We start from the raw sequence: 27,305 nt of genomic DNA, 5'->3' as shown, positions 1-27,305 counted from the left end.
ACAAATAAAAAATAATAAAAAAATTCACGCTTTATTAATTTCAAAATTGGTAATCCTATAAATAAAATCAGTTTTATGAATTTACGAAGCATAATCAATTAATCGAAATTATCTGAAAGGCGAAAAATATTTGATCAATTTTATTGTATACAATTGTTACTTCTAGATTGGACTGCTCTGATGCCAGTAATTTGTTGTCATTGCATGTATTTGAAAATTTTCGTGATAATAATAAATTCACATATATTATGATAAACGCTCTCTTTATAAAATTTTTGAATTTGAATTTGGTGATTCACAAACATTCGCTGATTTCGTCTTCTTTGGTTGGTTTTTTAAATGTAATATAATATAATTCCTAACAAACACAGAACTTCCTCCGTCGATGACACCGCGTCACAATACGAGTTCAGCTATTGTGTGTCACCGACGTAAAGCCGAGTTAATTCGCGAACTTTAAAACCGTGATTTTATTGCTCCTGCGTCTATCACCCACTATATTGTTTGTTGAGAGTTAGAAAACCTTGATGAACGTATAAGCATAGAAATAACATATTACAAATAATACCTAAAAATCTCCTTAAACCAATATCTTTCACTTCAATCCTACCTTTACCAATTGAAAACTTTTAACTAGTATTTATTTAACTAAATCCTATTACATCAAGTTACAATGTAACTGTTTAATACGAACAACAATTAATTATCTCTCTTATATTCCCCGTGATGTTTAACTATTTTATGGAGCATAAAATACAAAGATATTAGTAGATTCAAATAAACGGTATTTAAAAGCTTTATGTAAAGGAAAACCTGTTTCCAAAATAAAGCCAGAATAGAGCCTGCGCGGCCAGCTCCAAACAAACCACACCAAACCCTCTATTAAATGATAGCATGCATATGAGAATTTGCATGTATTGTAATAATCCTTATAAATGATACAAATTCAATTAGCCGGCGGAGTGAAACGATCCCATGGCTCCCGGGCAAACTCCCGTGAGATATAATCCTCTTTGATTAAAGCGCGCTAGTACGAGTTCATATATATATTACTACTGACTATTTAGTTTTGCTCTCGGGAGCATTGTGCTGTATTGTTACTTGTACAAAGAGTTCTCTGATCGGAAATTGCTTTTACTGGGTTGAAGATTACGTAAATATTTATTAGACTTGACATATTATAAATGTGTGAATATATTTATTAGATACCTAATTCGAACCTTCAAGGTTATTTTTATTTTTGAATACATTAAATAACGTAGTAAAATGTTGGGTAAGCTTTGTTTACTTGGTAAGGTATTTGTATTTCTACTTTATGTTCACCCTTCAAGGGTGTTCTTAGCAATCGATTTAAAGTGAAAACGTTAACGGAAACACGTAGGCATCAGTTTTTAGTGGCTTTGAAACATAAAGGGTCCATTTGTTTTAACAAGTTGATTTGTAAGATTGAAAACCTAACCAGTTGGGTTAAATTACGTACAAAAAGATTTTTTTTTATGAAACAAGATTAACGTAATATGATTAAAGTCAGTCACACTTATGCCTTAGACTGAAACCAAAATAAACATACATTCGATGTTCTTTATGAGGCTGAAACTATTAATGAAAAAATATTTTGCCTCAGGTTCATTGCTTTTCAAACAAAGAAATTTTCCTATCGAATTGTAGTAAACTTGAAAAATTTCGACGTCTGTCCAATGACATGATAAAAATACAAGACACGCTATGTTCATGTATCATATTAATCAAACAAAATGTAGCGCTGCATTTGAAAAAGATAGCCATTCGAAGAATATTTATATACGAATGAAATAGTTCTATGAACGGCCGGCTAAAGTATTTCCACTGAACCTTGTTTAGTGAAACCAGGCGTGTTGTCTCAGTAATGTATCTTCACTCTATTAACCACGTAAAATTTTCTTCGTCAATCAGCTGACTTTATTTCCGTAATAATTTACTTGTTTTTGCGAAATGGTTAAAGTTACATGGTGTTGATATGAATGAAAAATATTCTAATAAAAAATCATAAGATATTTCATGTTTGATGAAGATTTTTACTAACACTCCAATTTACTTGGTTGAGGGGGCTTTTCTACTCCTTGTGGCACTGCGTCGATCACTCCAACGCGTTGATCTTCTTTTGCTATCTCCTGTTTGAGTGTCTCCTGGTTCGAGTTCTCAGTTTGACGAGCAACGTGTCCACAATATATATCTCAGGTTACATTATAGGTTATTACAGATAATGGCCTATTATTTAATACACTGATTTCGGTTGTCGATGATCTAATGATATTCTACGCCACGCGTGAATTTTGGACTACTTATTAGAAATATTATAGTACCAAACAAGTAATAAAGTAGGTACCAAAATAATTTTGTTAATACATAATTTGGTCTTCAAAATATCTATTTATTTTGTTTGAATTCTTGACAGATTCTAAGATGCATTAATATAGTGAAGATATATGATATATGACCGGTCGGTGGCCAAGTTGACATCGCGTTTGGGTCCCACCCAGGCTTAGTGTGTTCAATTCCTCGGCTGGCTAAGTCCTCCATTACAACACAAGCAACATTTTCAGCTTATTGTGGTGGTAGTAGGAGATTTTCAAATATTGTCAGGTTATTTGTAACCAGGGAATGTTTATCTTTCTTTAAAAAAAAAATATATATATATGTTGCTTAGACAATTTGCATAGTTTCACTTAACTAGGTCCAATGAACGCAGCCCGTTCCTATAGATATTTTTAAATGGCATCCTTTTCATAACCGGTGCTACATTTTTTGTTCGATTAGTGTGAATATAACGCGTCTTGTATTTTTATGATTTCAGTAATTTTTCACGTTTATTAACATTCTTCGCAACATTTCTTGTTTTGAAAGGCAATGATCTCGATTCTAATATTTTTTTATAAATAATTTCTTTTGTGTTTTTCCGTGCTAGTAATAAATTAAATTCTCAAATAATAATTTATTGTTTCAGGGATGTACGACTACGCAGCCGTGTGGTCCGGCCCCTCTTACCTTGAGGAGGCCGGGCTGACTGGGCTGGCGGCAGCCCTAAACTGCTCGCAAGGCGGGCCCGGTCCGGACTGCGGCCCCTCGGACAACGACACCTGGCTGGCCACCTTGGCCAACGGCACCGTCCTCTTCAACGAGACCCTGGGCAACTTCACCCGCGATGAGAACCTCAGCGAGGTCATCGTCATGGCGGTCACCTCTGTCATCCTGGCACTCATCATTTTGATCACCATTATTGGTAAGTGGAATAAAACCTTTTTTTATCATACAAAAGGTTTCGGTCCGATCAAAACGAAACGATTCCATGACCAACCAGCACTCTAACTCAAAGTTATTAAAGTAATCTTATCTAACCTAACCTATTATTTTATCATTCTCTCATCAACGCGTTACAGTCATCGTTTGCTATTTGCAAGATATGAATCCAAGGGTGACCGGATAAATCATCAAAATGATAATTCATCACATCTTTAAAACGTTATATAAAGTCATGGAAAGTGATGAAACAATAACTTTATTAACTGAGTTAAGTAGGTTAGGTTAGGTTAATTTAGGTTAGGTTTAATTTTTTTTGTTTTTCATCGGTTATAATGACTTTATATCACTTTTTAAAAGTGTGTTGAATTGTCGATGTGTTGATTTATCATGGAACCCTTATCTAAGACTGTTCAGTATAGATTACAAGTATGAAGGGTGTATCCTGGAGCGAGCGAATAAGTTTGTTTCCTTCCTGAGAAAGCCGTTGAGAGCTTTGACAGAAGAGAATACAGTAAGTGCAATTAATTGAGGACTTATTGAGGTACACAAAGGAAACGAGGCGAGCAGTCAACAGTTTGGTCTTGATATCAATGCCGAACGGCGTTTAGGCAGGAAATTGGTAGAGCAAGGACAATAGAAAACAAAGAAACAAAGTTGAGTAGAATTTAGGTGCCTGAAGACTTTCGATTGTGATTTATTTTTGAGTTAATATTTCGAATAGAATCACAGTGCCCATCATCAGAGCAGATGCGTCAATTGTGGAGAAGTGTGTGTTAATGTAAGTATGTTGAAGTAGAACCATGTTGCGCACATCAATCCTCTTAGCCAAAAAATAAATCTGCATAATACTTTTGCCCGTGAGAATCTTAAATCATACCTTAAGACGTTTGTTTGAAAAACAGACACTGGATGGATGAAGCTGATAGACTTGGAAAATATATTATATTACCGAAATAGATTCGATTATTTTTTATGTAATTAATCAAATTATCGAGTCATGAAAAGTCAAGCATCGAAATTACAGAAGAGTAAGCTTTCAAAATAGTGAGAATATGCAAAATATTAAGAGTGCGTGATTGATCTAAATTTGACATTCCATAATCTAGTAAAGAAAATAAAATAATTTAGTGGAATTAATTAAGTTTTATCGTGAAATCAAACCTACAGTTGCAGAGTCAAAAATAATTAAATCGGTTTGAATTGCATTTTTTAAATAGGAAAAAGGTTATTAATTCAGCACTAAGCCTTAGTCACATCACACTATATTATGCGCACATAATTTGGGTGTGGCATATACGTATTATATGACGGGGTGACTCACTACGCTATACTATAACTCAGGAGAGGGGGTCAGATCAATTAGAGAACTGCCACGGAATATCATTTTTTTAATGGGATATGTCACTTTAACAGATGACAGCTGCGTAATTTCGGCGCTCCGTAAATTCTGCTGACTCCTTCTCCTGCCATTGGTAGGAGAGGAGATTGCATAATTTTCACATATGGCCTGGCTAGCATATCACAGCTCATGTCATAGCCACGCCCACACTTATAACACATCATCTTTTTGGGTGTGACAGGCCTGTAGGGGATTTTAGGGCGAGCAATATGGAGTTATAAAAAATATCAAAGCAATAAAAAAAAAAACAAATTTAATACTCGTTTCCAATTGAGTGTTTATTTCATTGGACGTGAAAATATTTTTTTATAAAAATTTGAGAGTCTCTTCGGTCTTGAATTTCAAAACAGGTCCTTATGGGCCAACCTTTTTGGTTTTCCCGCCCCTTCTACGCCCTCGAGGACCTCTTTTTACTATAGAGGTGCTCAGTGGCCACCCTCAGCCCACCCCTGACCCGGTGGCTCGGGGTGAAGAGGGACACTTATATTAATTCGTTTATTTATCGCCCTTTTGGTGAGGCTAACCACTTAGCTAAGAAAAACAGTTAGTTCAATAAAAGCCATATAATTTTAACAACTTGTTTTACAGGGTGTCTGGGAGAAAAGTGCGCTTACTTTGGGGGAGTGATTCTAAATGATCTAATGGCCGGTCCTTTCATACTAGGTTCAAAGAACATATAAGATCTTTTAAAAATTATAATAAAATACAATCACAATTTGCCAAACATCTCCTAGATGAAAATCACTCACTTAGTGATAATAATAAACCAACTCCGTTACACGTACAAAATAAAGTCCGTAAACTGAATCTTTTAGAGCAGTTAGAATCTAACAAAAATTCTAATAATCCGAAAGCTATTTTAATAAATGAACAAACAAATAAAATTCGTTCACCCCTACTAGATATCTTCAAACCAAGTGCAAATATGAGTGCATTATGAAGTACTTAATTACGCTATTAAAATAACCCTATGAGTCATCGTTTGGGAATAATTAACATAAAGAACTTCAGTCAAATTTAAACATTTCAGTAATTGGGGAAACTTTACAGGGGTAATAACCATTAATAATTTCTAACATTTTACTCAGAAATCAATTAAGAAATCAGTAATTGAAATAAAAATGCCTATCTAGAAATAATATAAATGTGTCGTCTGTAAGTGGGCTGCCACAGTTTGATAATGCCTTCAGAGGGCGAAACAGCTGTCACGCGTAATAATAATTACACAGCAGAACTTGTTTAAAAATAAACTGTTTTTATAAATCTAATAAAAATATTATTAAAAATATATTAAAAACCTGAGAATATTCTCGTATCTTCACTTTTTTGTGTATGACTCTTTAAACTACATATGATAGATAAATTTGTGCGTCACGTTATTCAGAGATGCGTGAAAGATGTGTTTGGTACAGTGTCTTTATTGGTAGGCAGTGAAGTTGTAGTATATTGCTGATGAACAAACAATTCCTACGGACCGATATTCGACGCTGTGTTGGAGATGATCGATGGCGAATCCTTTAGGCTAACTGTTCGACACCGTGGAGATAATGAATGGGAAATTCATCGGGCCAATCAATGCTCAACACAATGGGAGATTGAACTTGAAGGAGATAAACGTGTCTTCTTGATTCTCCATTGAGACGATGTTTGGTCCTCGACGGCGGACATTGGAAGCGCGGTGGGCTCATAGCACGACTAGTTCGTACTAGACTGACTCACTGGCTAAACTAGCGATGTGGTGGCGTTTATGTAGGGCTGTGTGCCTCTTGTAAAACTGGGAATGCTCCAGAAGTTGAGGACTGTAGACTGGCACGCCTTTGTTGCTCGTCCCGAAACTTTCAGTTGTAATGCGTGCTGCCTATACTGATTGATCCGAACGTTCTCGTAGCGTGCCACTACAGATTTGACTGGTCAGTAGCATCGCTTTTGGGTCCCATACTGACATCCTGAGTTCAATTCCTCGGCTGGGTATTCAAAAACAGGGAAAATTTGTCACTCTTTTTAAAGATTTTTTTTTTTCAAATCTAAATGCACTATCAACTCTGTGAAAAATAGAGAGAAATATAATAGATGTGACTTTATTAGACCACAACCCAAACAAATAGCTCTGAGATCATCCCAAAGCCAGAGAGATTTTCAAAGGGATCGATCAACTTGGATTGGGCAGGTCACGCAGCTTGAAATTGTTTATTGGGAAGAGGCCTAGAGATGGAGCGATAACCACAAAATAAGGTGAATTCTTTAGTAAATTTCAGACTATGGCGTAAAAGAAATGTTGCTGAAAGTAGATTTGTTATGGTATGCTTGACAACAAATTAATTGATGCAACGAAATTATTTCATTATTTTTGGCATTTCAATAGCAAATTCAATAAATATAGGTGCCTATATACCTACCAGTAGCGACCAGTTAATAAGTGTTCCTGAGCGCCGAACAACTTATGATATTTTCGAAATGTCTAATCACAATATGAAACTAGGTACAGTAATAATATCTCAGAAAAATCTCACGCAATAGGTAACTACTAAGCGTGCGTAACTTGCAGGGCGATTGTGCCTATGTTCGTAGCAGATTGTTTTCGATTGCGATCAAGAATTTTACTACATTGTTTGCATATTATGTCGAAATTTTGAGAGCAAAGGTATATACGATTTTAATTTTTGGTTTTACTTTTATATTTTTTTTTTCCGACTTTATGTCCGGGTTAAGTCTTCCACACAGGAAAAACCAAACCCTTCCACACACTTTTCCACAAATTATCATCTAGTGAATCTACATTATGCAAGTGCATTACAACACACTTTTCCACAAATGATTATCTAGTACAAAACAATACAAAAAAAACACGTCAACTCACCAGAGATCAAATGGGAAAATAATTCACCGACTCCAGATATTTTCATATCAGAGGGTTCGGCTCGATAGAACTCCTAATAGGGCCTATAAATCCTACTGATCCCTCAACATAAATATTTATAAAATCTTTCGTTATCCTACATGTATTCAAAATGACCGACTTTAGCATCTTTATACATAATTTTTTTGATAGATCTAATACGCCTCAATTTATAATGAGAGAGCTAGGTATAATGCCAGTATCCGAAATAACGAATGGTAATATTTTTATAATCTGAGAATGCCAAATTCTTTTTATCTCATTTCCTAAATCTGTGTATTTTCTTATTTTTTCATTAACAGATTTTTGAATATTACGGGAATACGGAATAGCGACATCAATGAGATAAGTTATTTTTTTTTAATTTTGTCATGTAAAACTACATCGGGTCTATTATGACTAATCGTTCGGTCTGTTAGTATTGATTTATCATAATATATTTTATAAAATTCGTTTTCTAAAAATGAATTTGGTGCGTATTCATAATATAGTATTATAATACGGTAGTCAATCAAGTTATGTTTAGTTACCAAACTTTGGTGAATTATTTTTAAAACTTGATTGTGCCTAAATGTATACTCGGACGATGCTAATATAAAACATCCAGATATAATATGTTCTATAGTTTCCGGAAAAGCCAAACATTTTCTTCACAAATCATCAATTTGATTTGTATCTTTGATTATATGCTTCCTTTAATTTTTAGTATTAATGATTCTATCCTGAATGGCAAGCATAAATCCTTCTATTTCTGCGCTCAACTCTCATATACTCAACCATTTGTTTGACGAAAATTTGTCAACATACGTTTGGTTGAGATAATTGAAGTGTTTTGCGTGTAAAATTTTATTTCACCAGGAATCTAATAATTCCTGGTTGGGATTTATAAAAATGTTGGCATTCTCATCGTATAAATTTAAAGGTGTAATATTTCTATCTGCCATGCAAATTATTTTTTTGCTTATCTGAGCTATGAGCTTTCTTATGGAAAAAAGTTCTTAGCATTTCTACCTGATTATGTTTCAAAGAAGTTATTTTGACTATACCTCTACCTCCTAAATTTCTAGGTAAATTAATTCGTTCTATAGCTGAATTTGGATGATGGCAATTAAAATTTGTTGGTGTAGTTCTAATTAATCTTTCAAAGTTATTTTAATCTGTATTAGACCATTTAATTTTGCCAAATGAGTACGTTAATAGTGGTATTGCCGAAGTATTATACACAGGAGGCCCTGAAGAAAATAATTTCACTCAGGGCCTATGTCATCTTTGGGGATGCTGTGTGGAGGGTCGTTTTGTGGAGAGGAAAGAGTGAACATGGGTCTTGAAGAGTCCCATGTTGTAGGAGGGAGGAAACACAGAGGCCGGCAGTTCGTTCCACAGCCGAGCTGTTGAACTTAAGAACTAATCGTAGAAGCGACTCGTTCTCATGTGACAAGTGTCAACTGTGTACAAATGTTGGGCGCGCGTTTGGCGTGTATCCCGACTACGCACCGGTGCCGAAGGGATCAATGACGCTAGTTCCTCAGAGCATCTTCCATTGTAATACCGATAGAACAAGGACAGCATACCTACCTGACGCCTGTGCTCTAAAGATTGCAGTCCGTCTGTTAAGATTGGGGAATCTATCAAACGGACCGCCCGTTTTTGCACAGAGTCTAGGTTTTTTTCAGGTATTTAGGGGCTCCGGACCAGAGATGGCTGCCAAATTCGACAGTAGGGCGCACTCGCGATTTGTACAGGGTCAGCAGTTGTGTATTATTAAAGTATCTGCGGGCCCTGTACAGTACGCCCAGCTTCTGAGAGGCCAACTTTACTCTGGCTTCGATGGAGCCCCCGTACCTGAGCTGTTCACTTATAGTTATACCAAGCATATCAATGGAAGGCCTGTTCGGAAGATTGCTTCCGTTGAAGGAGACTAGATAATCATTTGGATCCCTTTTAGACGTAATCAGACAGGATTGGGTCTTTGAAACATTAAATTCGACGAGATTATTTTTACCCCAGGAGGAAATACTCTCGAGATAACCGTCCATTCTCTGCTTCAAAGCCCTCCGAGCCGTTGGAGTTTGTGTGCTCTTTGGGGGCTTGTCAAACAAAAAACTATCATGAACTGTACTGTCATCCGCGTAACAATGAATCGGTGCACATGTCAAAAGGTCATTGATGTGCAACAAGCAGAACCGATCCCTGTGGGACGCCAGCATTTATGGAGTGCGAGGAAGAGGTGAAACCGTCAGCAACCGCCTGAATCGACCTATCATTTAAAAAGTCAGCAATCCACGTACACAGGGATGCGGAAAGTCCGTAAGAATGCAATTTGTTGACAAGTCCTCGGTGCCAGACCCGGTCAAAGGCCTTGGATATGTCTAGTGCGACCGTTTGGGTCTCACCGTGACGTTCCAGGCACCGCCCCCAAACATGCGTCAAATACGCGAGAAGATCACCGCACGAGCGGTTCCACCGGAATCCGTATTGACGGTCGTTGATAATTTTGTTCTTCTCGAGGTATGTGAGCAGTTTGTCGTTGATCACACGTTCCATCACTTTGGACAGAACTGATGTGATCGCTATGGGGCGGTAGTTGGCCGGGTTGGAGCGGTCACCTTTCTTGAGAATAGGGTGAATGACCGCTTTTTTCCAACCAGAGGGCACAGTGCCACACTTCAGGGACATTTTGAAGAGCTTTGTCAAAACTGGAACTATTTCTGCAGCACACCTCTGCAATACCAGGGCAGGCATTCCATCAGGTCCACTAGCTTTGTTAACATCGAGCCCCCGTATGACGTGGAGTACATCCCGATGCCGGATCCTCAGCTTTTTCATATAGAAGCCGCAGTGAGGAACCGACGGCGGAACAGCACCTCCGTCGTCGAGGGTCGAGTTTTCCGCAAACATTTTCCCTAATAGGTTAGCCTTTTCGGTGGCGGTGTTTGCTAGTGAGCCGTCAGGTCTGGTAAGAGGTGGCAAACTGGGTTTGCAAAAATTTCGACCTATTGAGCCCGCAAGCGACCAGAATGCTTTGCTGCCATGCGGGCAGGCAGCCAGCTTTTTGCTGATCTGCAGGTCGTGTTCGAATTTTGACCAATTAATGATTCTCTTGTATTCCTTTGCCGATTTGTTGTATGCTGATCTGCTTTCGGGCGTTCGAGATGTGTTGTAGGCTCGGTAAGCCGCGTTTTTTCGTCGAACTGCTTCGGAGCATTGTCGACTGAACCACGGCTTTGAGCCCACACCAGTTTCTTTAGTAGTCGATTGTATGAAGCCATCCATCGCCGATTTGATGACTTCACCAATCTCCTGGGCACATCTTGAAGGGTCCGAAGTCCGAAAACAAACAGCTGACCACGGAAAAGCGTTGAAATGGGCCCGCATACCGAACCAATCTGCTGACCTATAGTGCCACACTTTTCTCCTCAGCCTCTCATTGGTTGGTCTGAGGCTAACGGGGATTGATGTCGTCACTAGGCAGTAGTCGGATGATCCCAGAGGCGCTGTGACGTCAATCTTATAACCGTATGGCACAGTAGTTAAGAATAGGTCTAACAGATTGGAGCGATGAGTCTGGACATCAGGAACCCTTGTAGGCTCCTGAACCAATTGCTCCAATCCGTAGCAAATGGCAAAGGATTCCGCCTGTCGGCCAGCCGAGTCCGTTGGGCCTGAGAACTTCAACCATGGTTCGTTATGAACATTGAAGTCCCCCAGAACAACAAACTCGGCCGAAGGGTTGCGGGGCAAGAGATCATCAATAGTATCGCTCAAATGTTTGAAGAGTTCGGAAGTGTCTGATTCGTTATGGTTCCTGATCCTAGTTTGAAATTTAATCCTAATATCATTTTTAATACTAGTATGGTCTAATCTATTTGATTGTGGGTATCCTAAATACTTATAAACCTCATCCCTTTTCATACTAGTAATTTGGAAATTTTTAAATATACTCTCGTCCCTATTTACAATTTTGCCTTTCTCTATATGGATCATTCTAAATTTATCTAAACCAAAAGTCATTTTGATATCATCTGAAAAGTTTTTAACTACCTCGATCATTTTCTCTAAATTTTGTTCAGAATTCGAAAATAATTTTATATCATCCATAAATAATAAATGCGAAATTGTATTACTCTCCCTTGTATTACCTTTAATTTTTATTCAAAATTTGCTTTTAATTAACATTTTAGATAGAGGATTCAATGCTTAGCAAAACCAAAGAGGACTCAATGAGTGTCCTTGAAAAATTCCTCTTTTAATTGAAATGCCCGGTATTACTATTTTCTTACCTTTTAAATTGATTAGTAAATTGGTATTCCAAAAGGACATAATATTTCCCAAAAAGCTAATAATAATGGGGTTAATTTTATATATATTTAATACTTTTATCAGCCACGAGTGCGGGACACTATCGAAAGCCTTTCGGTAGTCTATATAGCAAGTATGTAAATTACGTTTTCGAGTTTGAATCTGTTTTAGAATTACAGTATTACTCCTTCCGATTTTATGTCCGGGTTAAATCTTCCCCATAGGAAAAACTAAGCCCTTCCACACACGATTCCACAAATGATCATCTAGTCAATCAACATTATGCAATTGCATTATATAAGCAACATAAATACAAAACAATACAAGAACAATACGTCAACTCACCAGAGATCAAATGGGAAAATAATTCACCGACTCCAGATATTTTCCTATCAGATAGTTTTGCTCGGTAGAACTCATAACAGGGCCTTTAAATCCCACTGATCCCCCAACATAAATATTTAAAAAAATAAATATTTAATAGTATTATTATAAAGTTTACAAACACACTTTTTTATTATTAAAAATTTTGTGCTGTGTAAACAATTACTGCTACGCGTGACAGTGTTTGGCATGATGGCATTATCAAACTGGATAATAAAGTCTTCAGAGGGCGAAACAGCTGTCACCCTTAAAATTACACAGCAGAACTTGTTTACTAATAAACTTTTTTTTGTAATTTAAAATAAATACTATTGAAATACATACGATAAAAAAAAAAAAACAAAAATTAAAAAAGAGTTCTACAAATTAAACCTGATAACAGTAAAAAAATACACACGTATGATTTGAGATTGTCACGGCTAAAAGTATTATAGTGATTTGTTTTGGGGTATGTTGCCGTGTTGCGTTACCTCCTTATTTAGCTAACGTTTCGGACAGCATTGCAGTGTCCATCATCAGGGCAGATGTATAATGTCATTACACATCCTAATGATGGACACTGCAATGCTGCAGATGTGTAATGATATCTGATGTGTAATGACATTACACATCTGCGCTGGTTAAGGACTCTGCAATGCTGTCCGAAACGTTGGATAAAGAAGGAGGTAGCGCAATACGGCATAATACCCCAAAAACAAATCACTGTAAAAATACACACCCACCTTTCCCAATTTTAACACATCACGGACGCCGTCCGCACATTTACCACTATGTCGGAAGGAACGATTTGTTCAGTAGTAGTATGTAAAAGGAGAAGAGTATGTGTGATATTGTTGTTGATAACGTATCTTCAATTAAACATCTACCCTTTTTCAGCCGATGTTTTGCTCACAGTTTTCTTCGATGCAACATGTAATAATAAAATAAGTGATTGTTGAAGATGGTCGTTTATCAACAATTGTTTCGAAGTGATGCTATGTCTGGGGACACGTCCCTAGATCTAGGTATTTTGAATTTTAAAGGGAGAAAGAAAGTTTTTTTTAAAGGTACGAAACCTAGCGAAGTCTGAGAAATTAACTGAAAAAAATCAAACATTTTTTTCGGTGTCTTAATTTTCAACAAAGGGTTCACAGAGGGTTTCACTAAACAAACGGAGCGGAGAATATAACTTATTTATTATTCTTGGTATGAACCTAAAATTAAATTTATCTTGTTCTTTGATGAGCCACGCGTACCTTGACCATATTTTTTCAGGAAAAATTCTTAAAATTTAAACAAATTTACCCAAAAAAGACTAGATTCCAATTAACTAATACACATAGCACTCTTTTTGGGGTAAATTGCCTAATACAAAAAAAAAATAATTAACTAATATTACATTTTTTCAATAACAACCAGTTATCTATTTTCGCCCGCAAAATTTTATAAAAATATACCAGTGAATAGCTTCACCTGCCTAACTTCAGTTACTTATTTCTGTGACCCAATGTTTTGAATTGAATATGTGACCAAACTGAATGCAGTAATAATAATTCTCTCTTCTGTCCAGCATCAAAGGTCCTTTCATAACTATCGGACCGTAAGAATTCCATTCAGCATGAAACGGGATACCTACCTGATAATGGTTTAACTATGGTAATTGGGTAGATCTGAATAGATATAACTTTACCTTTCGAGTCTATTGGGATTTTGTGAGGAGAATTCGCCTTCGTTTGCTACTCTTTTTTGAGAAAGAAAAGTTCATCGTTGGCTCAAATTCTACACCTGTTAAAAAAATAACATTATGTCAACTTCCTGTCAAAATATTAGGCATTCAGAATATATAGAGAACACGTGTTCTTTTTCTAATAGATTTTATGGCGGAATGCGACGATATCAGTGTGTCAATATCAATTACAGTAGGTACTTGTATCAACATGTGTTCCGCCGTCCTCATAAAACATTCGCTTTTGTCATATATTTTTTAGCAACTCTTTCAATTTATTCGTCATTTTTAACAGGAAAACGATTAATTTTACCAGATTTTTAGTAAATTAACCGTATTTCACATCATCGTCAAATCATTTAAAAAACTTGTCAGCTAGTTTTCTAAAAATTATTGACGTTTAACATATTCGTCGGCTACTTTCAAACAAATTCTAATGACTTAAGAAATTCAGTTTATTTTTTAAATTATTTATTGATTACTAATGATGAACTAAAAACACAATTAAATCATTTTTTTCCTTCCTAAAAATTAGTTTAGAGGGGACTAAAAAAGTTTATTAGTGTAGAAAAAAGCCTGTTAAAAACTTTTTATAGTTAAATTCTTGGAATTAAATATTTTAAATTTTCATTTTACACATTAATGTTGTTACTGAGGGTACATTTGCTACGATATTTAATTCTAGAAATGTTTATTTGAAATAGCGGTAAACATTTTTCCATGCGAAATTTGTAAATGTAATTAAAATACTAAGTGGAAGCTTAATTTAAACTTTCGAGCAAAACCGCAAGATGTCGCCTGCTTGTGTATCGAAGGAAAATGAGGGAAATTCTCCCGCCAGTTTAGAATGCGGCAACTTCACAACCAAATGGCTTTCAAGGAAATTTTCTTTAATTAATACAGGTAACAAAACACACGCGCCACGCGCCACCATACGCATTCTACTCACCTCCAACATTAAATACAAGAATTCACAAAATACTTCATTTCACTTATAGACGACTGTTTAAGTATTCATTGAAGATGAAGATAATACTAATAAATCTAAACGAAACATGAACAAGACGCAGAAACAGAACTAGAAACCGAACCCAGGATCTCTTTTCTTACCGGGACTGGAGCAGTGGCGGCTCGTCACTTTTGAATTTGATAAAGTGCTTAGTTTTAAAAATTCGACAATATTGATTGTACGGGACGTGTTTGCCTGCACAAGAAAAAACTGTAAAATATAAGCACCGGCACACATTTACTTTTGTCCTTTGTAATGATTCAAATAAAGCACTTGAGGTATTTCATTTGAATCGTTACAGAGTTATTTAAAATATTATAAAAATGCAAGGAATATCGACTCTTGTAATATGTTTGCATAAACGAATGCGTCTTGAGAAAGACGATATATTCGACATTTGTAATCTGCATTTTTATAAGAACGCCTTTATAAAGACGGTTGGTTTTTATTGCGGGTGCAACTTCTTGTATCCGTCCAGGCTCATTCAGTAACAGCTCTGCGGGGCGCTGGCTGGCGGGCTGGCTCAGTCGGCAACCGTAGATCCCTTCTCCGAGGCTGGCTGGCAGGAAGACTCCGTCGTTAACGACTCTGCGACATCGGGGCTAGTGAGCAGGTAGGCTCAGTCGGCAACGGTAGATCCCTCTCCGAGGCTGGCTAGCAGGAAGGCTCAGACAGTAACGACTCTGCGACATTGGGGCCAGTGAGTAGGCTGGCTCAGTACGCAACAGAAGTGGACCGAGGGAGGGGGAACCGAGTTGAAATCAAACACAGCGAGTTAGTTCCCAGGTAGCAAAGCGAGTATGGGCAGAGCGGGCAGCGGTAGGTGTTGTCCGGTTCAAGGCTTGAAGCGAATGAGAGCAGAGACCGGTTTTTGCGGCGTATAAGATTCTTCAGGACTACGTCACTGACCCCTGTTTGTAATATTAAATTTCCGTAACAAGCTTTGCATTTTTCGCTATGAAGCTCGCCACGTTGTAGGATTAAATCTGTTTATCTCAGAAATAAGGGAATATTTTATAATATTTTATCCTTGTCTACCGCTGTCGTTTTGCCCAAATCATGTCGTCCCAATATTTTTTTATTTGGTTATAATAAGACATATTCTACAAGATAAGTGGTCAAATCTCTGTAAGATTTTCAGAGCTTCTCTAAGTACATAATTATCTTAATATATAACGTATTTTATTTCTATTCGAGTTTATTTAATTAACATGTAAGTATCTTTGTATAAAAATGTAATGTAATTGTAATTGTATTGTAATTTTAATGTCTATTGAGTTCACATTGTCTTCTATTATTACAGAAAAGGCTTGCAAATTCTAGTATTTTATCTAAATCTCTCATTGCCTGTTGACGGGATATCGAATCTTTTCGCTCAGTCAATGAGCGTTTGCTTCGCGTGAGCAAGATGATTGCTTGCTTTAAGGCGAGACAACTGCTCTTCCATTTGGCGTGATAAAATTTACCGCTAAGCGGCAGGGCAGGTTTTTAAACATGAGTTACCTATATGTAGGGCAGATTTATCAACATTAGTTTTATGGAAGGTTTTAAATAGTTTTCGACAGTGGTAAATATGACGGCATTTTGTTGTGTTTTTTATATTTGATGTACATGTTATATGTATGATGATGATGACGTTTGATGCATCGATGTTGTTTAGTCCAAAAAATGATTATTTGTATGAAGATTTTTAGGAAAAATCAGTTTGGCCACACAGATTTCTAGAAAATTTTCAAACAAAAAACCGAATTTTCGAAAAAAAATAATAGTTTTTCAGTTACAACAACATCAATAATGCCGTTTGTTGTAATATTAGCACTGCGGTAACCCCAAAACGCACGAACTGCCACTGGATATAAGTACCACTCAAAATATTGCACCTGAAACTGCTTTTGAATTACAGCTTCAAATGAACATGAATTGTGGACTGTAAATGAATTTAAAACGAATATTTATTATTATTATCAATTATCACTATCGAATAAAGTGGATTACCAATAAAATAATTAAATATCTAGCCTTCTGAAACTTATTTCTGTCTTCTGGAATATCAAGTTACATTGAATTACTGGTGACAAACAACAGTTTAACAACTCCAACTCTCAACCGAACAAATCTTTAACTGGGGATGAGTCTCACTCCCAACCACCGAACTATGGTACAAAGGAAACAACCTTATTCTTGAGATAAAGGTCTCCCATCCATATGCAGATTTCAGTGCCAAAATTACAGAAAAAGGTACTTGACAATCTTCACATAATATAAATACTGTCCTGGTAGAAGCTTGGGAAGATATAGCAAAATAACATTTTGTTAAATTGTTTTAAAGACTTAATTGGTTATTGTAAGGCCTCAAATGCACATTTAAAAAAAATATTATGTCTTCCAAAAAATTCCTCTACAGAAAGAATCATGGACTATTATTAGACAAATTGTAAAATATGCAGCATATAATATGACATTGTTGGTTGATGCCTCCAACTGTTTTATAACCCTACCTAAGCTTATGTTTTCTCATATCTACCATAAAAAACAGGCTTATTAAAAACTTCTTAAATTCAGAATTTCATTTTTAGACATTTTCGGATCTCACCTTTAAAAGTGTAAACACATTTACTAACAATTTTGTTTAATCTGCTCGAGAATTTCTTCGATAAAATCGACCACGATGATATATTATTTAAGAAACTAAAGGCAGTATCTCAGTACCACTTTACTTTCATATCTAGTTTCTTATTCATTAGTCTAAAAATTTCAGCAACGCAGGAACGTCAGATATATTTACAATCCATAGTGGATTTCTGAATTCCACGGGGAGCAAACCTCATCCTTATATTATTTGAATTATTGAGTATTCGTTATTGATGAAACCATAAAGCACTCTATTTTACTTTTCATCGCTGACGTTCTACATTTTTCAGATATATTTTATAAAATAGACAATTAAAAAAAAATGATTTGACGCAAACGAAAAACGAAATCAGGACCCGTTTTTTCGTTTCCCATGTACTCGTATTTGCACAGTTTAAAAAAAGTCTTATACAAACAATATGCTTGGATTTCTAGATCGTTTTCCAAAGTATTTGTTGAAAGAAGAATATTTTACACACGTTTGCAATTCACGGAGAACATTTTCTTTACATGTACACCTTCGAAGCGAAATCATATTCTACAGATAATTTTCGTCATGAAAGAGTACAAAAATATATTGCGCTGTTCACATAGGTACAAAAGATCTCACTTTATAATTTGTTTGTTTTAGTTTTTAGAATTAATAACGTTTATACTCAGTGGAAAAAGTCAACATTGACATTTGAAAGACTTAATAATAATACTGCAATTTCAATTAAAGAGATAATCGCGTTAGGTATATTGGGATGTTTTGTGAAACTAATACTAGAAAAAGGCTCGTATCTAAACGAACTTATACACAAGGCGATTGCAACTTAAATAATATGAAATTATACTAAAAATCTTTGCGTCTTTACATAAAAAAAACATTTTTCATTGACTTTATCGTTTATATATCATATATCATAATGTTACCGAATTTGATCTTCTTCTGTAATTTATTTATACTATTAAGTTGCCGGAAACAAAGGCAACATTATGAAAAATACTAAATTATTGTAAAATTACAATCTAATTGTTTTGATAAAATGTTTTTGGTTTTTACGAATAGGAACACCATTTCCATTATTATAATTCCGTACTTGCTTACGTAACACGTGTTCACGCACAAACATTTCCCATTTCTTCTGGTTACTATGTAGAGAACAAAGCACTCGAGGGTATGGGAGAGATGTCTCCACCAAAAATCTTTCGCTGGAAACTCGATTGCGTAAAAGCCATGGAGGGAACCCTTTTATGGAAAACCCCACAAGAATAACGTTCACAATAGAGTTGGCGGCATCTTGACACCCTAAACATGGCTGGTAATTTAAACACGGAATAAGTTCAAGACGATCCGAACCTTATTTCGTATGTACATAATATAATAATTAATTTCGGAAAACACGTTGTCATTTTCACTTACAATTATAATTTTACGCCTCGCAGTTCTTGAAATAGGAAATGCTGGATTGGCCTTCCATACATCATTATTAATTGAGCACATTAAACTATTATTTAATACAGGAGCGCCCGGAGTTTTTACACTATTGCACCCCAACTTATGTTCCTTGCGGAACGCAGGCAATATCTGATATCTGGGTGACATCAAAAATCTTTGAAGAGTTTATTTAAAAATGTACCTAGGTTTTACCTCAATATATTTATATATTAAACAAAAAGGGAAAAATAAAATTAGTGTACACCAAATTTCATGTACATAATATGGTATATTATAAAAAAATTGCTAAACGATCGCAAAGTCGTCATTTTTATGCAATTTATGCTGCAAAAATAATGTAAAATGTCTAATTTTACCAGGCAGAATGAAATGGGAGAGTGGTTGGTGTTTCCATACTTAATAACTACTCAGATCTATTAACTAAAAATAATTCACAATAACGTTATGTAATTTTAATAGGCAGATCCATTAACTAAAAATTATATCCACAATAAAACGGGAAAAATCCCAGGAATATTTGCAGTTTTACTTATGACGATGTGGAATCAAGGTTATTTTAATAAACTAGGCGCTAATGCACCCTGTATACATTGCCTATGAAAACAATTTTTAAATTGTAAGTATCATTTTTTTTTTTAATGTATATTTTATTTAGTTATAAGAGTTTACATCTTATACCTAATATATTATTTTCTATGACTACTACAATATATTTGACAAGCTATCACGAAACAGAGATGACAGGGAAAGTGTTGAGGATTATTGTATTTATTCAAAGAGTCGCACAAAGTGATACCTATTAACGTCGCCTTGGTGAAAGTCGTGAAATCACCATTCGGAATCAAAGCGTTGCTTGAAATGGTTTCAGCCATATTTGGTGATGTGAGTAGCCAAGTACTTCCCATATCGAAATGATTTTCGTGTTTCTTCCATCCTATAACGCTGGTCTCAAAGACCCATTTTTACAACATCATCTTTACAAAAAGACCCTCCGCACAGCATTTCCAAATATATCATAAATTTTGAGGAAATTTATAATTCTGTGTGAAGATAATGTAAAAAAAGGACTAAAATCCAATCCATGCTGAAATTTGACTTATTTCTGTTCAATATGTTGTATTATGAATAAATTGTATTATTTATGTAGTTGTGACCCAAACTCTTAAATCGCAACTACTTTTTTATAAGTTTTTGTTTCACTTGATCGCACCATGTCTTCTTCGGGTATCCTTGACCTTTTCTATCTTATATTGCGTTTATTCTTCCTCGGCGTCCCCGATTTCTACAATTCACTACTTATTACCACATTTTATCTGTGATAAAACAACATTTTATCGACTTTAAATTGACTCGTATGTATAAACATTACTGCGAGAAAATTAACTTAGATGTAACAAAAAATATATTGTAAACCTGGAAGTAAGTGAAAACTGGAAGAGATCGTTCCTTATGTACTTCAACTGGATTTTATGTTAATGTTAACAACTAAATTTGTAGACACTACAATTGAAAAAGAACATAAGTTTGCAAAAAACGAGTCATTTATTACGAAAATAAAATCGTCAGCATAGGGGAGTTTATAGATTGAAGATACATTGAGACAACGCGCGTGATTTCTGTGAATTAGGTCCAGTGGACATACTTTAGCGGTCCGTTCATACAGCATATTTACAATTTTTATTTTTATTTATTTTTTATTATCAATACAAAGTTTATTTACAGGTGTTTTTCGATATCTGTCTCACCAGGATATACCTGTGTCGAGACAGATGTATTGAATACATAAATTAGTATTTACATATGATACAGGGATAACAATACTATAAATGTTTATGGAAAAGTTAAGATACAATAGTTAATGAAATAATAAATATAAGTTAATATAAGCAGTATAACCTAAGATATCATAAATAATAATATTTCATTACATTAAATGACAGAGGTCAATTAGCATCTAGTTGGAGTACATACTTATAAAGGGGTTTTTATAAAATCATTGATCTTGGATCTGCCTTGGCTGATGAATCATGCTTTTTGAAAGGCAATCTAATCAAGATTCACTAATGCTATAAATATAATATCCCGTGATTTTGTCACGGCTCTGCGCTGTTTTGAATCAATGTTAGCAGTAGGTAAGCATTTATCTTCTTGATAAATTTATCTTAAAATACATGAAGTTCATTCGATACAACTCAGAAACCGAAATCCACACAATATACTCGTTCTTTGTTAAAGAAAATTGTTGTTCGCATATTCAATTTCGTTGTTCATTGTACCGACAGTTTTGTTTTCTACACGTCAACCCAACTTATTTATAATATTATATTACACTAGTTTATTGTGCGAGGCGCTAAGTTTCCCCATGCTTGATTTAATTAAATTTCATAAATCTCTCAGTCAAGTAACAAGTAATCAGTTAGGAAACAATACCAATAATTCTCTTTGTTTTATGAACGCAAACATATTCTCTACTTTTAACATGATTTTAAGTATTGTTCTCAAGAAAACATTTACTTTTAACATGCTTTTGATTAAAATATAAAATATTATCTGATTAATCTAGCGGAAAAAGCGCGATGATATGAATAAAATGTTATATATTCTTGATATCTCGGTATTTTCTCCTTGTTGTTGTGCTTTAGAGCTAAACGTATATATAATTTTGAACATAGCTTCTAGAATAAAATAGGTAAGGATTTTTTTTTTTTTATTATATTTATTCAATAAAAAAATTTACAATGTGTGATATACATATTCACTAGTAATAAGATAAAAGATATTATGATACGATTAATATTTATTATTTTTCAATGTTCTCCCATAATAAGCAATTGCTTGTATGTATGGGATGAGGTTATATTTGTTTAGTTTCTTTGATTTTTATTTTATTTTTTAAATGTTTATTTAGTTTAGGTTTTCAGTATATTTTTTTAATTGTGTTTTGAATTCTTTGAAACTATCATTTAGTGATCTTATATTTTCTGGCAATTTATTGAAGAAATTTGTTCCTAAGTATTTGTAGTTTTGCTGACCCAAAGTTTATTTACAAATCGGAATTGATAACATGTATTATCGCCTGAGATTTGCTGTGTTTTTGAATGGTACGGTTTTGTTTAGGATATCATCTTTGTAAACTTGTAAGGTTGCGTGATACAGGAAAAGAGTATTTAATTTTTTGACTTTAAATTCTTTGAAAATGAGTTCAGATGCATATAAAAATGATTTCTTTAATATTATTTTAATTATTAGTTTTTGCGCAATGCAAAGAGGTTGTGTGTGAGTTTTATAGGCGCCCCCCATCCTATTATACCTTATTGGATTATGGATTGACAATGTAAATGTATATCTTATAACTTTTTTGAAAAATATTGTAACCAGCAAGATAAATTGCTTATATAACAATTGTCTCAACCGTCATATATTCTTGCAGGGAAAGGTGTTGGTCGTCAATAGTGTAGTGTGCCGTCAAGATTGCCGTAATGTCTAAGAACGAATTCGCTACACAAAATAACGATCTCCTGCAAAAATTCCACCAATCTGGAATAAAAATGAGCAAAAAAATTAAATTATTAATTTTGATCGCGATCGAAATTTTTACAGTTTTGGTAGCCGGTAGGTTGCGATCAGAGTCGATCATAGTAAAAAATATGTAATAGAACGAGAAGGAAATAGATTTGACCCGGCAATATTGTTGTAATATCGGTAACCGAGCGAACTCACATTAAAGACAGAGCAAGACGATAAGAATAGGCAATACACAACAATCTTGCGCGACTTTGACCGACAGTAGGGAAATCTTGCTAGATTTACCTTGCTGGCAATAAATTTTCATCAAAAGTTGCTCGTTTACCAGAGTCCTTATAAAACATTCTCAACAAACCGCAATACGAAAACTTTTCATTCTGCCAAAAGATAGGCTACCAAGGGTGATAAGAGTAGATACTCTCAGTATCGCCCTGGTAAAAATCCTCCCTTCAGAATCGAAACGTTGCTTGAAATTGCATTAATCTGCATTACTACACCTCCTCCAACACAAACTCCATATTCCAATTCAACCAAAAACCTCGTTAAAAACCAGATCCTTAACAAATAAAACACTAAACATACCGATAACACACACCACACACGGACAAAGACACTTTCAATACTACGCTACAAAACTGTTTAATTGTATGCCCATTACTCTGAAGCAACTACTAACTGCAAATACTTCCGCAAACATTCACAAAAAACATATCACAGCCTGGATCAAAAACCAAGATATTTTATTTTTTCAAAACGTAATAACTCCAAACCAAACATAAATAAACCATAAAAATTGTAAAATAAATAAACACGTTTTTCGAGATTTTACCAACTATACTCACGCTTACAATACAAATATATGCACTTACATATATGTTAATATATAGTTTTATATATATAGTAGATATAGACCCGATATAGTTTTACATGACAAAATTAAAAAAATAACTTATATCATTGATGTCGCTATACCAAATTCCTGTAATATTCAAAAATCTGTTAACGAAAAAATAAGAAAATACACAGATTTAGGAAATGAAATAAAAATAATTTGGCATTCTCAGACTATAAAAATATTACCATTCGTTATTTCGGCTACTGGCATTATACCTAGCTCTCTAATTAAAAATTTAGGCGTGTTAGATTTATCAAAAAAATTATATATAAAGATGCAAAAGTCGGTCATTTTGAATACATGTAGGATAACAAAAGATTTTTTAAATATTTATGTTGAGGGATCAGTAGGATTTATAGGCCCTGTTAGAAGTTCTACCGAGCCGAACCCTCTGATATGAAAATATCTGGAGACGGTGAATTTTTTTCCCATTTGATATCTGGTGAGTTGACGTGTTGTTGTTCTTGTATTGTTTTGTATTTATTTTACTTATATAATGCACTTACATAATGTTGATTGACTAGATGATCATTTGTGGAAAAGTGAGTGGAAGGGTTAAGTTTTTCCTTTGGTGAAGATTTAACCCGGACAACTAAATCGGAAGTAGAAAAAAAAAATTAATATATTTTTTTTTACATATTTATTATGAATATTCAATTTACAAAAACCATTAAAATAAAAAAATTAAAATTAAAACTTATAAAAAATAAAAACTTCAACAACACATAAATACTTGTCACACCTATACATAACCACGTAAACACCTCAGCACAGGTTCTCCTAGTGAGGTGTTCACGAAACATACAATATTACTCACATACAGTATCACCTTCTCAAACCTACCTTACACACAACATATTATAGTTATAAGTTTGAAATGTATCATATATAAATAATTGTGTGAAACTGTAAATTATATATAGAAATAAATAAAAAATAAAAAAAATAAAATGCTTTAGCCGTGTTTGGTGACCAGATTTTAATGACTAGTAACTTTCTAACCTTTTTATTCCCCTCCCCACTCCATTTAACTTACGACATACCCCACTGAGTGATGGCATAGTTCCAATGGCTCCGGAGAGTTGAGAGCAGATGAAACTAACGACATTCGCATTAAAAAATGAAAAATGGCTCCATTTAAGAAAATATCATATCGAACGAACTTTCTTTACAATTTAAAAAAGATCGCAACAAAATGTTTATTTTTCTCTCTAAATAAGAAATCCTCCTGGCTTAACTTTTTGGATCTTGAAAAGAAGACTTCATCATTCTTTAAAAATACTAAAATTTGACATGTTATTCAATTTGTCGAGATAAGCTAATTTCATGGGCACTCTTTTTGTAAGTTCCAAAAAATCTCCCTACTGACGAATAAGAGTGTCGTTAAGGGAATATGTATGGGACATAAAATACTTCACCCGGCTTTATGGCTCTTAAAAAGTCATCATGAACACATGTTTTTTTATGTCTGAACATCACTATTCACAAAAGAACCCACTGTTAAATGTTATGGAGTTTTAAATCGACGACCTGAATTGATTATAAAGTTTTTAACGTCTTACTTCGACGTTCAATTTTCTATAAAAAAGATTTTTAAATTGACAAATGTTGAATTTTGGTACCCACTGATTAACACAATGCGTTTTCCGACATAATACATTATTCTTTTTTTTCATAAATGTGTTTTAATTTTAATTAAACGTGTGTCAATTTTTTAATAGATTAGCTAAAGTTCTCAGAGTTACCCGAGCTTGAGATGACTCTTCCTTTCACCCTTTGAATTTAATTTTTTTTGTAATACCTAAGTGACCTTAGGCCACTGGCACTAAAATATCCTCAGAACTCTTTCTCCCTTCGGTAGCTACGAAGGCTACTCATGGTTCTCAAGTAATATATATACATTTATATAAAGACAAATGTACTTAGTTAATTAATACGCCGGTTACGACCTTCAACGTAACTCCCTCGTATTTGGTTGTAATTAGATCCCACCAAACGTTGTGTGATTTTTTTTGCTTTATGGTATCGGGTTTTTAATTACTTTGTTTGGTAACCCCTAGTTCTCTTTAGGACAGGGATGAAGTCAGAGTTGTTAATTTCAAAGTTAACGAATCGAAATTGGATCAAAATACCTAAACCCCCCGCTTTCTCCATACTGTCTACCTTCCCTAATCTGATCTCCTTAGAAGTTCATCTAAGCCGTCCTCCCGTCCTGTCATAAAACCTTAATACACAAAACGAAAGTCAAACATAATTTGTTAGTACATTACAATCATAATTTGTCCTCCGGGACCTCTGGATCGCCGACCTCTCCTACTAGATGGGATAACATGGGACTAATTTCAAGCGTGTTAGTACGATTCGGTTATTGCATATATGACGAACTCGGGATATTACTTTGCTAGCAAAAATCTGGCTCCTTCCTCCTGCAAGACGTGAAAATGATCCGTATCGATCTGAGTTTTGCATGATCATTCGACCCAATCTCCTAGTTGGTGCCTCAGTCACCGTGTCCTAGTAGATCATTCCTGTGGTCGTCACATACTACGCCCAGATCTCAAACAGAGTCTCACGCTCCCAGATTCCAACTCCTCCGAGAATTACGTCTACTTAGTACGAACCGGTTTCGTTCTATATGCAAAAATATACTTGCGGTTTTCGTGAAAAGCAGTTTCCTAGGCTGGTTCCCATCCTCTGAGAGGGCGTGTATGCAGCCGTAGTGTATCATCCCGATAGTTACCAGACCACATACATCCCCCCTGCAGACAGTACATATCAAGAAATATATATAAATTTACTTTGTTTTGTTTTTATAATCTGCAATGTACTATTTATACAGTACATCCCAGACCAAGCATCGCCGAGAAGGAGTTGTGAATTCCAACCAGTTCGCTTGATACATAAATACTAATATAAATGCTAATAATTACGATACACATAATATATTACGGTTTTGTTTGTTTGATGATTTTATTTATAGAGATCACCAACTCAGATATGACCTTTAGCCATGTCCCCAGTCTCCCCCTTCTCCTGGCTGCCACCCTGCTTATTCAAATTTTCCCACAGGCACCACCTGATCTTGGGATCCTCCCGTTAAGTGAATTTAGCTATGTTCGTAGACTTCCAATCGCAACTCAAAATTTACTTCGATTATCCCTCAGACACTGTCTGATTTTGGGATACTCCCGTTAAATGAATTTAGCTATGTTCGTAGACCCTCGATTGCTGCTCAAAATTACTTCAATTATTCTCAGACACTAGCTGATTTTTGGCTCCACCCGTTAAATGAATTTAACTATGTTCGTAGACTTCCAACCGCAACTCAAAATTTACTTCGATTATCCCCCAGGCACTGTCTGATTTTGGGATACTCCCGTTAAATGAATTTAGCTATGTTCGTAGACCCTCGATTGCTGCTCAAAATTACTTCAATTATTCTCAGACACTAGCTGATTTTTGGCTCCACCCGTTAAATGAATTTAACTATGTTCGTAGACCTCGAAGCAAGACTTTAGTACCCAAGTAGCCATTCATCCAACCGCCGTATCTTTTTTTCGAAACCAACTCCGCATTCCAGACTCAGCTGTTTCTAATGTCTCAGTTAATTTTCAAGGCCGTCTGCCCCTTCAGACCCTAATAAATCAACCTGTTTTTCAGCACAACTCGAGTCAATGCCCTATCCATTTTAAAGCCGGTTTGAAATGAATATTTTTTTTTTCTCCTTTGTATTATCGTGTTACAAAAGTCGGTTCGGTCGACCCACTTATTTGAATTGTCCCCACGATAAATAGGTACTTTACCTACAATGAACTATAATGACAAATTCCGGTTACGACCCT

The 27,305-nt window shown here is 34.9% G+C and overlaps 1 protein-coding gene across 2 annotated transcripts in view; it reads left to right on the top strand.

Annotated features, from left to right (window-relative positions):
• The window catches only part of LOC149420430 (5-hydroxytryptamine receptor-like), an 864,571-nt gene that overhangs the window by 594,910 nt on the left and 242,356 nt on the right, over positions 1 to 27,305 (top strand). For both annotated transcript variants that reach the window (XM_089636704.1, XM_089636705.1), the window contains one exon: positions 2,984 to 3,259. In XM_089636704.1, the coding sequence (XP_089492830.1) occupies positions 2,984 to 3,259 (276 nt within the window). The remainder of the gene's footprint in view (positions 1 to 2,983; positions 3,260 to 27,305) is intronic.

This window comes from Hesperophylax consimilis, chromosome 10 (assembly GCF_061612785.1).
Source record: "Hesperophylax consimilis isolate HC1 chromosome 10, BYU_Hcon_1.0, whole genome shotgun sequence".
Classification (NCBI taxonomy): domain Eukaryota; kingdom Metazoa; phylum Arthropoda; class Insecta; order Trichoptera; family Limnephilidae; genus Hesperophylax; species Hesperophylax consimilis.
Note: the sequence above shows the minus strand (reverse complement) of the source record. Positions and strands in the feature narration are given on the sequence as shown.